This window comes from Chamaea fasciata, unplaced genomic scaffold (genome assembly GCF_029207755.1).
Source record: "Chamaea fasciata isolate MVZ Bird 193981 ecotype frontalis unplaced genomic scaffold, bChaFas1.0.hap1 SCAF_10, whole genome shotgun sequence".
Lineage (NCBI taxonomy): Eukaryota > Metazoa > Chordata > Aves > Passeriformes > Sylviidae > Chamaea > Chamaea fasciata.
The window spans coordinates 27,977,184-27,992,735 of NW_027094095.1; the positions used below are offsets into that span (position 1 = coordinate 27,977,184).

Consider the following 15,552-nt stretch of genomic DNA (forward strand, 5'->3'; position numbering starts at 1 on the left):
TGTCCTTACCAGCCTTTCCCAGAGCCTTTTCTTTGCCGTCCCCATCAAATGCAGCGCTCTAGGACCAATCCAGCAATCAGTCACCATTTTTATTATTCCCTTAAAAAAAACAAGGGAGTCAACCCCTGCTCTGAGCAACCTTCCAACCTGCAGCTTCTTTGCATGAAAACACCTTGGAGCTCTCAGCTGCTAATTCCTGCATGGAGGAAAATCATTTGGAGAGGCAGATCTGGGACCTTGGGAGCAGCAGGGCTGAGTGCTGGCTGCTGGCAGAGCCCATCCCTGCCTTCCTGCCCAGGATGATGCAGGGAACAAAGCCCCACCTAAGGACCACGGCTGCCTTCCCTGGGCCCCTGCCATCCAGGGCTGCTGGAGGATGGAGCAGGGAAAAATCCCCGAAGGAAAAGGCCACGAAGACAGCTGGGGATTTACAGGCCTGCACTCCAGGTTGGATGTGGGCGTCTTGTCCAGCGTGCTGCTATCATGAGAAGGTTTAAGGACCTGATTTTATGGATGCCTAAATAAATACATGGAGTTAATATATCACAATACAGGGTATATTTATCTGCTTTGCAGGAGCGGGATAGAATTAGACGGCGGTGTCTCTCTCAAGGCCAGCCCCGCCGTAATTCATGCCACGAGGCGATCAGCCAAGGGGAGGAGGAGGAGGAGGAATTCTGCAGGCAGCAGTATTGATGGGCTACTCCCAGAAGCTTTGTTTTAATTAATTTTCAGAGCGCTCCTTGCAGTGGATCAGGCAGCTCCTTCAAAGCCTCCTTCCACCCACTGCTGCCCGAGCTCTTGTGCAGGGTCTGGGGCAGTGGGGTGAGCCCAGGAGTCCCCTGCTCCTTCAGGCCCCCAGGCTTTTGGTTAAACAGTGCAAAAGCTGTTGCTGTTTCTAAACTGGGGGGCTTCCCCCTGGCCAAGAGGCCTCTTTGATGGCAGTGGGCAGGTGAACCTGTCACAGAGTTTCTCTTCCCTTTTTTATTGACTTTCTGCTTGTTCCTGCTGCCAGGGGTCAGTGGGGCGTTGGCTGGACTTTGCCAAAAGTCCACCCAAACCATCTGGTTCCCAGGTGCTGACGCAGTGCCCTGCCCCTGAGATACGAGGGGTTTGAACAGCGGGGTTGCAGCCCAGTGGGGTGTGTGGTGGTGGGGCTGGAACGGGGCTGTGCCAGCTCCAGAGCTTTTCCTGAGTAAGCAGGTCTGTGAACCTGAACAGCATTTGCCCCGCGAGCAGCAAGGTGACAGCAGCAACCACAGCTCAGCGCCGAGTTCGGGGTGACATGAAGGAACCGGTTCCCATCCAGGACGCCATGGCAAGTGACACGGAGCCCTCTAACACCATCAAACTGCTGCACCTGCTTTTCCTCTCCACCTCCTGGGGAATGCAGGTCTGGGTGACCTTCGTGGCCGGTAGGTTGGGCTGGGCTGTGCTCTCTGCCCAGGGGGGTGGCACAGGGGAGGGGGCTTTGCCCCGGGACTTACCTGCTCTCCCCCTGGCAGGGTTTGTGATGAGCAGGCACCTCCCTCGCCACACCTTCGGCTCCATCCAGCGGGAGCTCTTCCCTTACTACTTCCACATCAGCTCCACCTGTGCCTTCCTCAACCTGACCCTGTTTGCCATGTCCCACACCAGCGAGCGGCTCGGCGAGGAGCACATGACCCAGGTAAGCTCCCCCTTCCACACATGAGCCGGCCATAGCCCAAACCCTTTCCTTGCAAGCCGAGCTCCACTGCCTGGCTTGCAAACGATGGAGATCCACGCAAGGCTCTGGTTAAAAGAAGCCCGCAAGCACCCAAATTCCAGCGAGCCAGGGGGCCGTAGGGGGGGGGGAAATTTAACCCTCCACACCTGCGAGGTGCTCACGACGAGCTTTGCTCCCCCGCAGATCATCATCTTCCTCGTCTGCATCGCCGCTTCCGTGCTGAACACGCAGTGCTTCGGGCAGGCCACCTCCGACACGGTGGCCGAGCTGCAGCTCCTGGAGCGCAGCCACGGGCTGGGGCAGGAGCCGGGGCGGGCAGGCAGCGAGCCCCGCAGGCAGCTCCGCGCCTCCAGCCCCAGGTACAGGCAGCTGGCCCGGCGCTTCGCCCTCTGCCACGCTCTGTCCTCCCTCTGCAACCTCTGCTGCATCGTGTGCAACGGGCTGAGCCTGCACCACCTGGCTGCACAGCTCTCTGCCCTCTGAGGCCAGAGCCCAGCCTCTGCTGCCGCGCTGTACAGCAACCCCGAGCTTTGGACGTTAAACTGCAGCATCCTCGGGTGGAGGTACCCTTGCTGTGTTTGTGCACGGTGCAGAATGTAGGAATTGTGAAAGGGAAATGTTTTGTCTACAGCTGCCTGCAGCCAGCCTCTGTGTTTGAAGCAGGAGTGTTTTATGGCTGAACAGCTTTCTAATGTCCCATGCATTAGCTGTGTCTAAAGCTGCAGTGTGTTCCTGCAGTCACAGAGAGACTGCAGAAGAGAAAGAAATGAGAGACTGAGAATTACTTCTAATTAAAAGCCAAACACAAATACAGAAGTGCAGAAGACCCTGTATGTTGGCCGTACCAGTTAACATAATGGATAAGGGTGTTGTTATGTTGGGGTTCACAATCAGTGCCTGGCATCCTCTTGTATTTCACAAGGAGAGAAAAAAACGTTGTCTCATTCATTAGGCAGAAGTCAGTCTACTTAAAACAGCCATGTTTATTCCAGGTTCTGTAGGATATTCAGTAAGGTATCAAAAGGGTCAGTCACACACTGCTCCAAACAAAGAGCTCTGCTGTACCCTGGGCCAGCAGCACAGCCAAGCAGTGACAAAACAGCAGCTGCTGAGGCCCAGGCAGGAACCTGACCACATCCACCCTGCTGCAACAGGCAGGTATCTCCCCAGGCCACTGCTGTTTAAACCCCAGCAGGAACAGCCCACCTCCGAGCAAATCTGTGATTCTCCTCAGGTAAGGAAGTACATTCCCAGCTGCTGTTACTGCAACCACAGCCAGTGTTTGGCACTGCTTCAGGTTTATTTCAAAACCACATGCAGCCTATCATAGAGGAGACCTTCTGCAAGCCAGCTGGGTTCCCTTTTAAACAAATAATCCCCTCATGTTAGCCCTTCCTTCTCCTGTGCTGCTCCCCTGGAAGTTTCCCTGTGTGCCAAGATTATTTTCCTCCCCTGAAGAGTGCAAGGTATTTTTGTCCAAGCAGAAGTCTGCAGCCTGGAGCTGGGCTAACAAACAGCAGCCTCTTGCACAGGATTCCTTGCTTCTTTCTTGCTCATTACAGTCGATGCACTTTCTTGCCAGAGAAGTATTTCTTAGAGAATGGAGAACGCTTGGCAAATACCAAAACTGTCGGGGTCCCAGCCTTTACAAAATACCTGCAAAGATTAAAAGGAGTCCTTGGCTTCCTTGTAGCTGGCCCAGTGTCCTGGAAAGCAAGTGACTCCTGCCCAGCTCCATAAAGACTGACCTCCCAAAGGCTGGTGATGAGCTTTTGTGCTGATTAGCAGAGCCACTTGGAGCCAGGGCTAAGCACATCTGAGGAGGAGTGTTTTATGAATCAACTCATCTCCCAACAGCTTCTTTTAATTAAGGCAGCTGTTATTCTCCCTCTGGAAGGAGGGTTCTTTTGCAACTGCCCTTACAGCCTGAAATCTGAGGGCTTATGGACACTGCTGAGTTTTATGGGGTGACGGAGATCCCGCTCCCACTGCGACAGACCGAGCCCCCCACGCTGTGCAGCAGCTCCAGCCAGCTACGAGATGGTGCAACCCCACAGCACAGGCTGCACAGGAACTTTCTGGCTTCACAAACAGCAAATTCTTCTCTCTCAGTAACAGCACAACTCTTTCAAGGCAGTTTCAGAGCAGAAGAGTGCTGCGTGCTGCGCCAGGGGCTGCTCACGCTGCAGTATGAACAGCGAGAGCATTGTTAACCTTCAACATGCTCTTTATAGGCTGCTGCCTGGTTTTCTTTTTTTTTTTTTTTTTTTTAAAGTAGTATTGTGCAGATGGGATCTGGAATAGCCCTTCTGTGCTGCTCAGCTCCCTTTACCATCTCTATCCAGTCCTGGAAAGTGTTGTTCATTTTTGGGGGGGAAAACATATGGAAGTCACTAAAGCCAGGCACAAAATTCATGCAGCTTTCTACCTTCAAGAGGCAGGACTATTAAGTCAGAGAAGAGTTAGAACTATTTAAGAACAAACTGGACTTAAAGCTCATACTTTTTGCCTTTTTTTCCCCTGGACATGGACAGGTTCACCTCACCTTTCGTGCTGCAGCACTTGCAGCAATGTGTGTTCTGGGTTCACCTCATACATTTCTTCTCTTTCTTCATCTTCAAAATAGAGCTGGAAAAAAATTTTGGGGGGAGGTTATTAAATGCCTAAGGTACACGAAGGAAAGCACTACGCTGCTGAAAGCCCAGGAACAGCACACCATTATCAGCTGGGGGCTTATCAAACCTCTGTAGCTTGACCTGACTGTCGGATGCAAAATTCAGCAATGCAGGAATTGGTTTGTGTGAATTCCAAGTTCTCCCTGGATAAACCAGCTTAGGTTCTCCTGGCAGTGGCAGCAGGAAGGTAAAATACACTGGCTGTTCCCATGCTTTACAGGCAATCAATCCAAATCTAAGGGCTGCTTTTCAACAGGTGAAATGCAGCAATATTATGAGATAAACTGAGTGGGTTTAGAGGTATTTGAACAAAAGAGAGTTGATTTAAGAGATTAAAATCCAGCAATGGTGCATTAGACTGTAAATACACACAGGACTTAACCTGGAAAAGTACACAGCCACTGTCCTTCTGGACCTGTCTGCTCACTGTACACAGGGTTGTGCTGCTGCCTGGCACAGATGACACTGAAGTGGAAAATGAAAAATAAACATTCATATCTTTCTATGTACAACATCAGAAAAATTCTCAAAACCTGCTGCAGCCACATCCAACTCACAACCCACCTTTGCTAAAGTGTTATTAGAGATATATTATCTTGATCTGATTATGTGCTTAAGTAACTCCCCTTAGTTCTGAAAATAAACTATTTTTAAAGTAATATTTTCTTATTTGCATTGAGCAACTCCACGATGCAATTAAAAAACCAGGCCACCTATCAGCCTGATGGTTTAAATCTTAATTATTGTTACAAAGATGGAATCTAAGCAATATCTATAAATACCTTCTGTCAAATACAATGTAAGTGGAAGACAACTTCCATTTTCATAAGTGAATTCTGTCAGCACATGTGGACAATGTTTGAGTTTGTAAGTGAGGGTAGCTCCCGTTTCACATCTGTGCATGGTAAACAGATGCCAAGGCTTTCATACCCTCAGAGCTGTGCACTTTCTCACTCTAGAAATAAAAAAAAAACCACAACACAACCACCCTGAGATTGAAGGAAAGTCAAACTTCTCACCTCAAGATTGTTGGGAAGGTATTTTTTTTCTAAATCCCAAGGAGGTAACTCAGCAAACATCACCATTAAATGATCAATAAACCTAAAAGCCAAAATACACTTGGTCAGCTTAGACAAAGTGCTCAGCTTCAATAACTTGTATACTTGCATTTGAATGATGGCAAAAACACATTAGCAAATTAAACAACAGACTTGAAAGTAAGTTTAGATCACCAATAGTTCCTTCCCTTCAAACTCATCACTTTCCCAATGAATCCAGGGCTGTGCTGTAACTCAGATTATTGGCTTCAAGTCTGAGCAGTGCAACAACAAATTATTTTTAACTTTACATTTTCACATTGAAAAAGATGTCAAAATCTACACCCTGCATTTTGTCTAAAATGGATTTTCCTTTGACACAGTCCCATGCTTCACCAGATCAGAGTGATGAGAACATGTCTGTGTGTCAAAAGCTATTTTTTTTTTGGTACTTGAGGAGTGTTGGAGGCCAGTTTGTTCTAAAAATCCATTTCCACTTCCTGTAGTCACAAAAAGGCAGAGTAAACACTACCATAAGAGTACTACAACTTTACTAACCTGTTTGCACTGTAATTTTAAGTCCTAAACTTATTAATAGATCTGAGGAATATGTTTTCCAACAAACAAAAAGTCACAAATTCCAAGTCTGCTTAACACTACAAGATCAGAAATTAAAGTTAACATCAAGGAGAGTGGAATTCTGAGCTTGCCAGTCACTCACAGTCTGAAAGGTCTGCAGCACTTCAGTCAGACCTGCTGAAAGCCCTGAGGAGAACTTTGGGATCACTGCTGGTTATGAGAGATCCCCTCTGAAAGCTTTTCATAATTTTTAAGTTTAAAAACTTTTAAACTCATAAATTTTAAATATAAAAACCTTTTTTTTTCCTGATACACCATATTTGGAGGGCCTTGAAACGGCACCAGAATGAATCCCTAAAACCCACACGTGTGGATGGGTCACAGGGATCCCTGGCCACTAATTAATTACTGCTCTGAGCTTGCACTGCAAGCCCCTCTAGTCACCCTGGCTAAATGTGTTTGTCTGCACTATAAATTTATGTAAATCACAGAATAATTCAGGTTGGAGAGGACCTCAGGAGGTCATCCAGTGCAGCCTCCTGCTCAAAAGCAGGGTCAGCTGTGTGACTGGAAATCTGGAACTGCTCCACCAGCACGGCAGTGTTTCACCTGCTGCCTGTTCTCATTTGCTCAAACACACCCTCCATGCAAGAATGCTGCTGGCAGTGCATTTACCTGGAGTTCTCATGAAAAGCCACAGTGAAATCTGTCTGCTCGTGCTCAGGGTACAGGAAGAGGACGGGCCAGTTCAGGTTCCCATCAGCATCTAAGTGCACCTTTGCCCCCGTGGTACCGTCAGAGTGGAACCCATCCAAGGATATCTCAGCCAGGCCATCTGACACTTCCTCTTCTTCATCTGAAGGCTCAAGAACCAGCTTGATATTTCTTTCCTGAGGGGGAGGGAGGGAAAAGACCAAAACCCAACTAAAAATCAAACAGTTATGGTGAGGAGAATAAAAACAAAAAATCAGCAGTCAGTAAAAGGTCAAATGATGTTGTTCTTGTTAATGGGTCAGCTCCTAAACTTGTCATCCAAAGCTTTCCCACAGTATCAGACCCAGGTGACTGGACTTCCCAGTAAAATCAAGAACCTCAGACAGATATCCCGACTTCTCATAAACAAATGAGGAGAGGTGGGAATTCAGAAGAGCCCACACAAACAGAGAAGACCCTGAGAAAATATGTGGAAAGGGATGAATTGAAAATCCTTTTCTCTGGGGCCTGCCAGCCATCACTACACACAGGGTGCAACTACACACACCAGCTCCTGAGAACATCCACTCTTTCAGAGAATTTAAGAAAGCTCACTCTTTTCCTTGGAAAGACAACAGGAGAAGAGATCTGACTGCATGTAAGAGCCCAAAGTATTTGAATGTAGCCCAAACATACACTGAGGAAGGAGAGGATTCCCTTCTCTACCCTACTGAATGGTTATCTTCCACAGAATTAATGCCTGTGGACAGCAGAGAGAGCCAGGTTCATGGGGCTGATGTCATGCTACAGCCCAGCAGCCAGAGCACTCACAAAGCTCAGCCCATCCCCTAACACTGGGTCTGTATTTTCCATTAGTTGGTACCTGAAATACAGAAAGCTGGGAGGTGGGGTTAGAGCCATGCAGACCTGAATAATCATGGTTCTAACTCAATTTTTTTTGCTCTAGCCCTCAAAAGCCAAAGTATGAGAAGCAACTTGTAGAGAAAAATGAGAGAGCTCTTAAAAAAGAACCCCAAACCACACAAAACCAGCCCCTCTCAGCGACTCACCTTTATTGCTGCAAGCAAAATCTCCTTCTGACGCTGCTCTTTGCCCTCCATCACCTTTGCTTTCCTGGCATCCCGCTCCTGAATTCTCTACAGGCAAGAAAACGATGCACTGTGGTCACACAGAGCAGGTCAGTGCCCATCACTGCTCTTCCCTGACAACCCAAGGGTGGAGAAATCAGTTTGGGGCCCCAGGGAGGTCCCCTCCACCCCCCTCCCCTGCACATCTCGACACACAACACATGGAGCCACCACTGAATCCTGTCTGGGGCACAGAAACCTGGATGGAGCACCCTCCCTCCAAGGATCCCAAGGAGACAAGCACTGCAGACGCCAGGCTGCCTTAATATTTACCTTTAATTTGTCAGCTTTAGCTCTCATTTCCACGAGCTTTTTCTCTTTTGAGTCTATCTGCAAGCCTTCCTCACACCATGCTATTGCTTCTGAGAAATTCTTTAGCTCCATGTGACAGAGAGCCCCTGGAAGGATTAATATTTTAAGTTTCCAGTGTTAGAATCAGTGTACAACTACTACAAAAGTGGTGATTGTAAAGACAGCATTAGGCCTGGTGCTTCTGCACTAAACTTTTTTGTCTTGCGTGGTCATGTTCAACCAGAAACTTCCAGCAGGTCAGTTGAGAAGAAAATTTAAAATATTTCATCAGTTCTTACATCACTTAGTCACAGAAATCAGCAGAATTATGCTAAAAGTGTCTGTTACAAACAAAATTTTATCACTGTATTTAACATTTCAGAATTTGTCTTGTTAGGAAAAATAAAAAGGGGGATTTCTATGGGTTGGGAAAAAAGAACAGACACCAAAACAGTATTGTGGAAAACAGGAAAAGTTATGTTGTACACCACAGAAACAGGTCCAGTGCCTCTGACAGATATGGGAGATGAAGAACAAAATGATATTTTGATTGAAAATGCAAAACAAAAGCCAGAGCTCTGTTTTGGGGAGAAACAACAATGACAAGTGAAGAGATCTCTTCCAGTAACTGCTTTCCCCTTCTGAAATGAATTCTGTCCAGGAAAAAAGTATGATGCCCACTCACAATAATTTAAACTTTATAAACACAATTATTACACAGCCAGAAACAGGCAAGGAAACAAGGCGACAAGTAACAACAGCCTGTTTCAGGGCTGGTAACAATAACAGCACAATCAGTAAAGTTAACACCAGCCCAGTGTTTGGAAAGGATGCCCCTGGTGCTTCATGCAGCAACATCAGCTTTAACTCTCACCTCTTATGATGGCTTTGAGATGGGTGGGCTTCAGCTTTTTGGCTTGGATGGCATCATTTAGAGCAGAACGGTAGTTACCTGTAAAGCAAATAAAAGTGCTCAGAACCTTTCACTTGTATTTAAAATCAGAGAGATTAACCAACCAGGTATTATTAGTAGTATTAATAGTGTGGATAGTATTATCAACCAGATACCAAGGTGGCAAAATAGTTTTTGCAGAGACCCTGTAATTCACTGTTCCTACAATCACAGTGAGGTGAGAGGAGGGTAAAAAAAAAGAGCAAGCTAAGAACAAGAAGTGAAAGGACAGGGATCAATCATACAGGTGAGGGGTAAATAACATGGTGTGAGCACACCACCTCCCTGCTGCAACACACAGCAGCATTAAAAGGCCCACACCTTCCCTGCTGCATGGACGCTGTTGGCTGGATGGTGGTAGCTGTAGGAGAGTCACAGGTCTATAAAGGTTGGTAAACACCTCCCAGATCGTCAAGTTATGGTTTTAAACTAAATGAGGGTAGATCTACCCCAGATATAAGGAAGATTATTTTTTTTTTTACAATGAGAGTGGTGAGGCACTGGCAGAAGTTGCCCAGAGAGGTGGTAGGGGCCCCATCCCTGGAAACGTTCCAGGTTGGACAGGGCTCTGAGCAAACTTGTTTAGTTGAAGATGTCACTGCTCCTTGCAGAGGGGTTGGACTAGATGGCCTTTAAAGGTCCCTGCCAACCCAAACTATTCTATGATTCTAAAAACCACTGGTTTTGCCCTGTCCTGGAGCTAAGACTCGAGCAGCAGGTAACAGCTGGAAGGAACAGAGAACAAACCCTGCACTCAACCATGTGCTGAAGTCAGCCAGATCTTCAGGGCTCAACGAGTCTCTTTCTCACGGACAAGCTACTTACTCACAAAACCGTAACAAACAAAAAGGAAACCCCAAACGGGGAGGAAAAGCAGCTCTGGAGCGCGGAGCCGCGCTCCCAGGCGGTCGGAGGGCCCTTACCCAGGTGGAAATGTGCAGCCCCCCGGTTCGTGAGCAGCACCGCGTCCAGCTCGGCGTCCCCGCACCGCCTCCGCAGCCCCTCCGAGTAGGCGGCCACCGCTCTCCCGTAGTCTTTCTCCTTGAAGTACTCGTTCCCTTCGTTCTTGTACATCGTGGCCAGCTCTGCGGGGAGGCAGCGGGCTCAGGGTGGGACAGGGACACCCCGAGCCCCGGCCCGGCCCGGTGCGCACCTGCGGGGCTCCGCTCCTCGTCGAACAGCAGCGACTGCAGGCAGGCGAGCTCGGGCTGCCGCGCCGCGTCGATCTCGGCCGGGCAGCGCTTCATGAACATGGGGATGGCCTCCAGCTCCTGCGGACGGACAGACGGACACACACACAGCGCCCTGAGCTCGGCCCTGAGCTCGGCCCCGCGCCCGGCCCCGCCGCCTCACCTGCTCCCACGTGTCGGGGTGCAGCGCTCCCCGGTACCGCGGCGGCGCCGGGGCTCCGGACACGCCGTCCTGCTCGGCCTCCGCCATGCTCCCGGTGCTCCTCCCGCTGCCGCCCGGCCCCGCCTGCGACCGCCCCCGCCGCATCAGGCCCGGCCCCGCTCCTTCCGATGAGCTCCGGCATCGCACCGGTACCGGCATCCCACCGGCACCGGCATCGGCATCCGACCCATCCCGGCATTCCCTCCGGTCCTGGCATCCCACCGGCACCGGCATCCGACCCGCCCCTGCATCCCACCGGCACCGGTATCCCACTGTTCCCCGCCTCAATCCCGACCCCGTTCCTTCCGAGCGGCACCGGCATCTCACCGGCACCGGCCCCGGCCCCACTCCTTTCAACTCACCGCCTCCCCCGCCACCCCAGCGGGGATATTAGGAAAAATTCTTCATCCGAAGGGTTGTCAGGCATCGGTACAGCCTGCTCAGGGAAGTGGTGGAGTCACCATCCCTGGAGAGGTTTAACAGGCAGTGGATGTGGCACCTGGGGACGTGGGTTAGTGGTGGCCTTGGCAGCTCAGGTTAATGGTTGGACTCAATGACTTTAAAGGCCTTTTCCAACCTAAACGGTTCTGTGATTTTATTAAAGTGGCACCACTGTTGTTTATGATCTCTTAATCTCAGACGGAGGAGCTCTGGCACAGGGTGAGGTGAGCCCCCCCAAGGAGCTCCCTATCCCATCAGTGCTGCTGGGATGGCACCAAGCTGCTCCTCACGGGAGCCCTGGGTCCTGCCATGGCAAGCTTCCACCTTCATGGGACCTGGCTGTGCCCAAAGAGAGGCAAACAGAGCAAAGTCACCTTCCTTTGTCCCTCTCTTAGAGAGACATGCTGAGAGCAGCAGCGAGGGGAGCCCTCCTGTCCCCCGTGCAGCCTTGGCTGTCCTGTGCTCTTGACAGAGGCCATGGCCAGCCTGTCCCTGCCAGGCAGTGAGGGGACGGCCCTGCCAGTGCTCCCCCAGCTACACGAGGCTACAAGTGCTGTACCCAGAGGGTGGGATGTGTCCAGCTCTGTGGGGGAAGGTGGGCTGATTCCAGCTCAACCTCAGCACCTGGCACACCGGCAGGACACCGTGGCCGGCTCTGACGTGAGCTGAATTTGCCTCTGCTCACCCAGAGCCATGGCCAGGGCTGCTCAGATAAACTCACTGCAGCAGAGATGACAGATTCAGAGATGAGGCATTTAAGAGACTCGCACTTTACTCAGCAGCTCTATGACCCCTTCTCTGGTGAGGAACAAAACCTCGCCGGCGTTCTGATTCCAAACCTCAAAGACCGGGGGGTCCTCACAGACCCTCTTCCCAGCCACAACCACGAAGGGATAGCCCAGCCTTTTGGCATCCTTCAGCCTTTTACCAATGGTCAGCTGGGTCCTGTCATCCAGCACCGAGTCGCCAGCCAGGTGAGGCAGCGCTTCGGCCAGGTCATCGTACACCCGCTCCAGCAGCGCCACTCCCTCCTCCTCCTCCTTGCTGCCCCTCTTGGGGGGGATGAAGCAGAGCTGGTAGGGCGTGATGAGGCTTGGCCAGCGGATGCTGTCCTCCGTGGAGAACACCTCGATGGAGGCCGCCAGGATGCGGGTGATGCCCAGGCCATAGCAGCCCATTTCTGCCAGCTGGGGTTTGTTCTCGGCCGAGGAGAAGACGGCGTTGGCCATGGAGGAGTACTTGGTACCCAGGTAAAACGTGTGCCCCACCTCGATCCCTTTGGTCTCGTTGAGTTTCCCCCCGCACGTGGGGCATGAGGTTTGCTCCCCGTTTAGGGTCTCCACGTTGGCTGCAAAGTGTCCCTGAGGGCACAGCAGCAGCCTGTCCTCGCCGATGTCCGCCGGCAGCTGGAACTCGTGGGACATGGTGCCGCCGATGCTGCCCGTGGCCGCCTGCACCTTGACAAAGGGCAGCCCCAGGCGGGTGAAGAGGCTGCAGTAGGCATTGCACACCTGCTCATAGGTGCGCCGAGCCGCCTCCTCAGAGGTGTCAAAGGTGTACATGTCCTTCATGTAGAACTCCCGGCTGCGCAGCAAACCGAACCGCGGCTTGGGCTCGTCCCGGAACTTCCTGGTCACCTGGTAGAGGCGCAGCGGGAGCTGCTTGTAGGACAGGCCGGTCTGCGAGGCCACCAACGCCGTCACCACCTCCTCGTGCGTGGGCCCCAGGCAGTAGCTGTGGTTGTGCCGATCCACCAGCCGGAAAAGCTCCGGCCCCATCTGGTCCCAGCGGCCGCTGGCGCGCCACAGCTCCGCCGAGCACAGGCTGGGCATGTTCAGCTTCTGCCCGCCCACGGCCTGCATCTCCTCGTCCATCACCTTGATCAGCTTCTCCATGGCGCGCACGGTGGGCGGCAGGTAGCAGTAGCAGCCGGGGCTGGTGGGATGGATGAGCCCCGCCTGCAGCATCAGCCGCTGGCTGCGGCAGGTGGGCTCCCCGGGCCGGCCCTCGGACCCCGCCTGGCCGTCCACGGGCAGGGCCAGCGGCTGGAAGAGCTTCGAGAGCAGCAGGAGCCTGGCCCGGCCCGGGGTGTCACCGTGCCGGGCCCTGACCCCGCGCTGACGGGCGCCCAGCGCCGGCAGACGGCAGCTCCTCAGCAAGGCCTCCATGGCGGGGACGTCCCTGTGGAAACCGGGACAGAGCAGGGTCAGCGCTGACCGCACAGCACGGAGTCTGTGGCCACCTATGCATGTGCACCAGAGCTCACACGTACCCACACACACCTGGGGGCACACGCGTGAACGCTCTCCGGGATGTACAGGTACCCTACAGGGACACGTGAATGTGCACAGGCACACCCGCACGCAGCCCCGCACACCCTCTGGGACGCACAGGTAGCCGGACACGGACATGCACGAACGCGGCACGGGCACACCTGCACACACACGGGGCTGCGCACACACCCGGGTGCACAGGCGGGAACACTTTCCGGGACGTACAGGTAACCCCTGCACGGCCACGGACACGTGGGAATGCGGCAGGCCAAGGCCTGAGCACACACACACACCTCAGTGCACCCACACACACCTGAGCACACACTCACACCCGGGCACTCACACACGTGCACACTCACACACGTGCACACTCACACACGTGCACACTCACACGCGCGCACTTACACCCGCGGGGGCGCGCGCCCGGCCCCGCCGGCGCGGCCAATGGGGAGCCCCTCCCTGTCACGTGGGCGGACGCACGCGCGCCTGGGCGGCGCGCGCCGCTCTCGATGGTTCCGCCGGGGGAAGGCGCGGGCGCCGCCTGCCGGCCAGGAGGAGTGCCTGCAGCACGGGGGCGGCGGGTGGCACCGGGACAGGGACAGGGTTCACACAGGACCGGCACCATCCGGATTCTGGCGTCCCTTCCTAATTAACACGGGCTTGGAAAACTGAGAAGGTTCTGGTACTTGGGACAGGCTGCTACTGTGAAACTTGCTGGCGTCCCACCGGCTCAGAGGGACAGTGACCACTTGTCCGTCCTGCCCTTGGAAAAACTGAGCTTCGTCACATCAAACAGCACCTTTGCCAGCTCCATCCTCCCCCGCTGGTCATGGCTTTGGACAGCTGGGTCATGTCCAGAGTGTGGTTAAGGCAGACAGTCCTCAGCTCCACAGGTGCTGACTGGGAATTCCTCATCTTAACCCACTGCTCCATCTCTGCCTCAGCGTTTCTCCAGCCTCACCTGCCCAAAGCGGTGTCTGCAGGAGGCACCACAAGGTCTCAGTGGAGCCACACTGCCCAGGTCAATGACCTGCTCAAAGCACTCCATGCCAAATGTTTTCTGTTTGTCCCTGAGGAGCTGCAGTTTGGGAATGGCATCATCCAGGTCAAACTCCACAGCTTGGCCCAGGAATTTCATCCAGCAGGAACAGTTCTTGCACAGTGTCCACGCTCATGTAACAGTAAAAAATAGTAAACAGAGCCAGGACAGGACAAAATGGGTCTTTGACAGCAATGAGCTCATCTGTTTCCCCTTCCAGGCTCAGTGTCAGGAACGCATGTCCTGAGTGTTCAGGGGCAGAACCACTTGGAGGGTGCCTGAAGGAGGGCTGAGAGATCAAAAGCCACCTTCTTAGCTCATCCCAGCTTTCTCCAATCCAGTGTGGTAGATAGACATTGCCTGACACTCAGTGACCATCTCCACACTGCACTTTTCAGCCTCCTCCCTCAGCTCAGAGGGAGTTTAACATCTCTGGAGCACACAGTAAAGTCCTCCATTGGAGGAGGAGACAGCACTTCAAGGAAGAGTTAAATAATCCTGTTTAAGTATTAGGGAAATAAGAAGAAATCCTTATTTTAAAAATGAGATTTGAAGAAATCTTCACAATTCTTCTACGATGTGAAGTCCTCATGTGCACTCCTGTTTACAGAGGGCTGGAAATGGGCAAAAGCAAGGAATTAAAGAGCACGTCTTTGATGCTCTAGGTTATCTAGTAACATTAAAGTCACTAAACAGTCGAGCCAGTTCTGCGAGGTGACTCAACATCCCTGTGTGCCCAGAGGGACTTGGGGGAGCTCCTCAGCAGCTCAGTGCTAGAGCTGGGATCTGGCCCAGATTTCCTGGCTGACAGGGGGCAATTTCCCTCCCAGACCAGCCTTCACTGGTTTTGTCAGGCAATTACTTCTCCCTCCGTGTTTGTCACAATTAGACAGGCACTGCAAACGCTGTTTGGGAGAGGTGCTGTGCCTGTCTCAGAGGCTGGAGGACCAGGATGGATCCCTGCGGGAAGGGAATTTGCTCACACTTTGCACACCCAGGTGCTGCTGTGTGTCCCTGGGGACCTCCAGAGCCACACTGCAAATCCCTTTGTCCATCTCTTGCTTGCCCAGGAATTGTGAGATTTTCACCAGGCAGTTCAGGACGGCAGGGCTGTCTCCGTTTCTATTGTTGGAGCCAGAGAAGTGAAACACATTTCCATCGGTGACTTATTACCTGCTGTGCTGATCAAAGGGACAAAACCATCTTGGATTGATTCGCCGGGGCAGTGTTTTAACCAGGAGGGTTTAAGGCTACACAGGAGATGTGGTCTGCGGGGAAAGCTGATCTCTTATTAAATCAGCAGACAGGACTGAATGCAGGGCTC

At 52.3% G+C, this 15,552-nt stretch overlaps 3 protein-coding genes across 4 annotated transcripts; 1 reads left to right on the plus strand and 2 right to left on the minus strand.

The window, feature by feature from the left end:
* The first annotated feature begins 1,151 nt into the window (after window positions 1-1,151).
* TMEM205 (transmembrane protein 205) lies at window positions 1,152-2,313 on the plus strand. The gene is made up of 3 exons (XM_066192874.1): window positions 1,152-1,415; window positions 1,506-1,669; window positions 1,892-2,313. Exons 1-3 carry the CDS (start codon window positions 1,286-1,288, stop codon window positions 2,189-2,191), a joined length of 594 nt encoding a protein of 197 aa, XP_066048971.1. The 5' UTR covers window positions 1,152-1,285; the 3' UTR covers window positions 2,192-2,313.
* Window positions 2,314-2,905: 592 nt separating this feature from the next.
* On the minus strand, window positions 2,906-10,769 carry TTC4 (tetratricopeptide repeat domain 4). Its single transcript, XM_066192873.1, has 10 exons — window positions 10,437-10,769; window positions 10,237-10,354; window positions 10,007-10,168; window positions 9,006-9,083; window positions 8,114-8,238; window positions 7,763-7,849; window positions 6,675-6,889; window positions 5,403-5,484; window positions 4,254-4,336; window positions 2,906-3,364 (listed from the first exon to the last, which is right to left on the minus strand). Exons 1-10 carry the CDS (start codon window positions 10,707-10,709, stop codon window positions 3,265-3,267), a joined length of 1,323 nt encoding a protein of 440 aa, XP_066048970.1. The 5' UTR covers window positions 10,710-10,769; the 3' UTR covers window positions 2,906-3,264.
* Window positions 10,770-10,841: 72 nt separating this feature from the next.
* On the minus strand, window positions 10,842-13,657 carry PARS2 (prolyl-tRNA synthetase 2, mitochondrial). Of its 2 annotated transcripts, none has more exons than XM_066192870.1 (2): window positions 13,595-13,657; window positions 10,842-13,097 (listed from the first exon to the last, which is right to left on the minus strand). In XM_066192870.1, exon 2 carries the CDS (start codon window positions 13,082-13,084, stop codon window positions 11,672-11,674), a length of 1,413 nt encoding a protein of 470 aa, XP_066048967.1. In that variant the 5' UTR covers window positions 13,085-13,097; window positions 13,595-13,657; the 3' UTR covers window positions 10,842-11,671. The 2 variants fall into 2 exon arrangements, with proteins under 2 accessions (XP_066048967.1, XP_066048968.1); XM_066192871.1 differs by lacking the exon at window positions 13,595-13,657 and adding an exon at window positions 13,199-13,229.
* Between the last annotated feature and the right edge of the window lie 1,895 nt (window positions 13,658-15,552).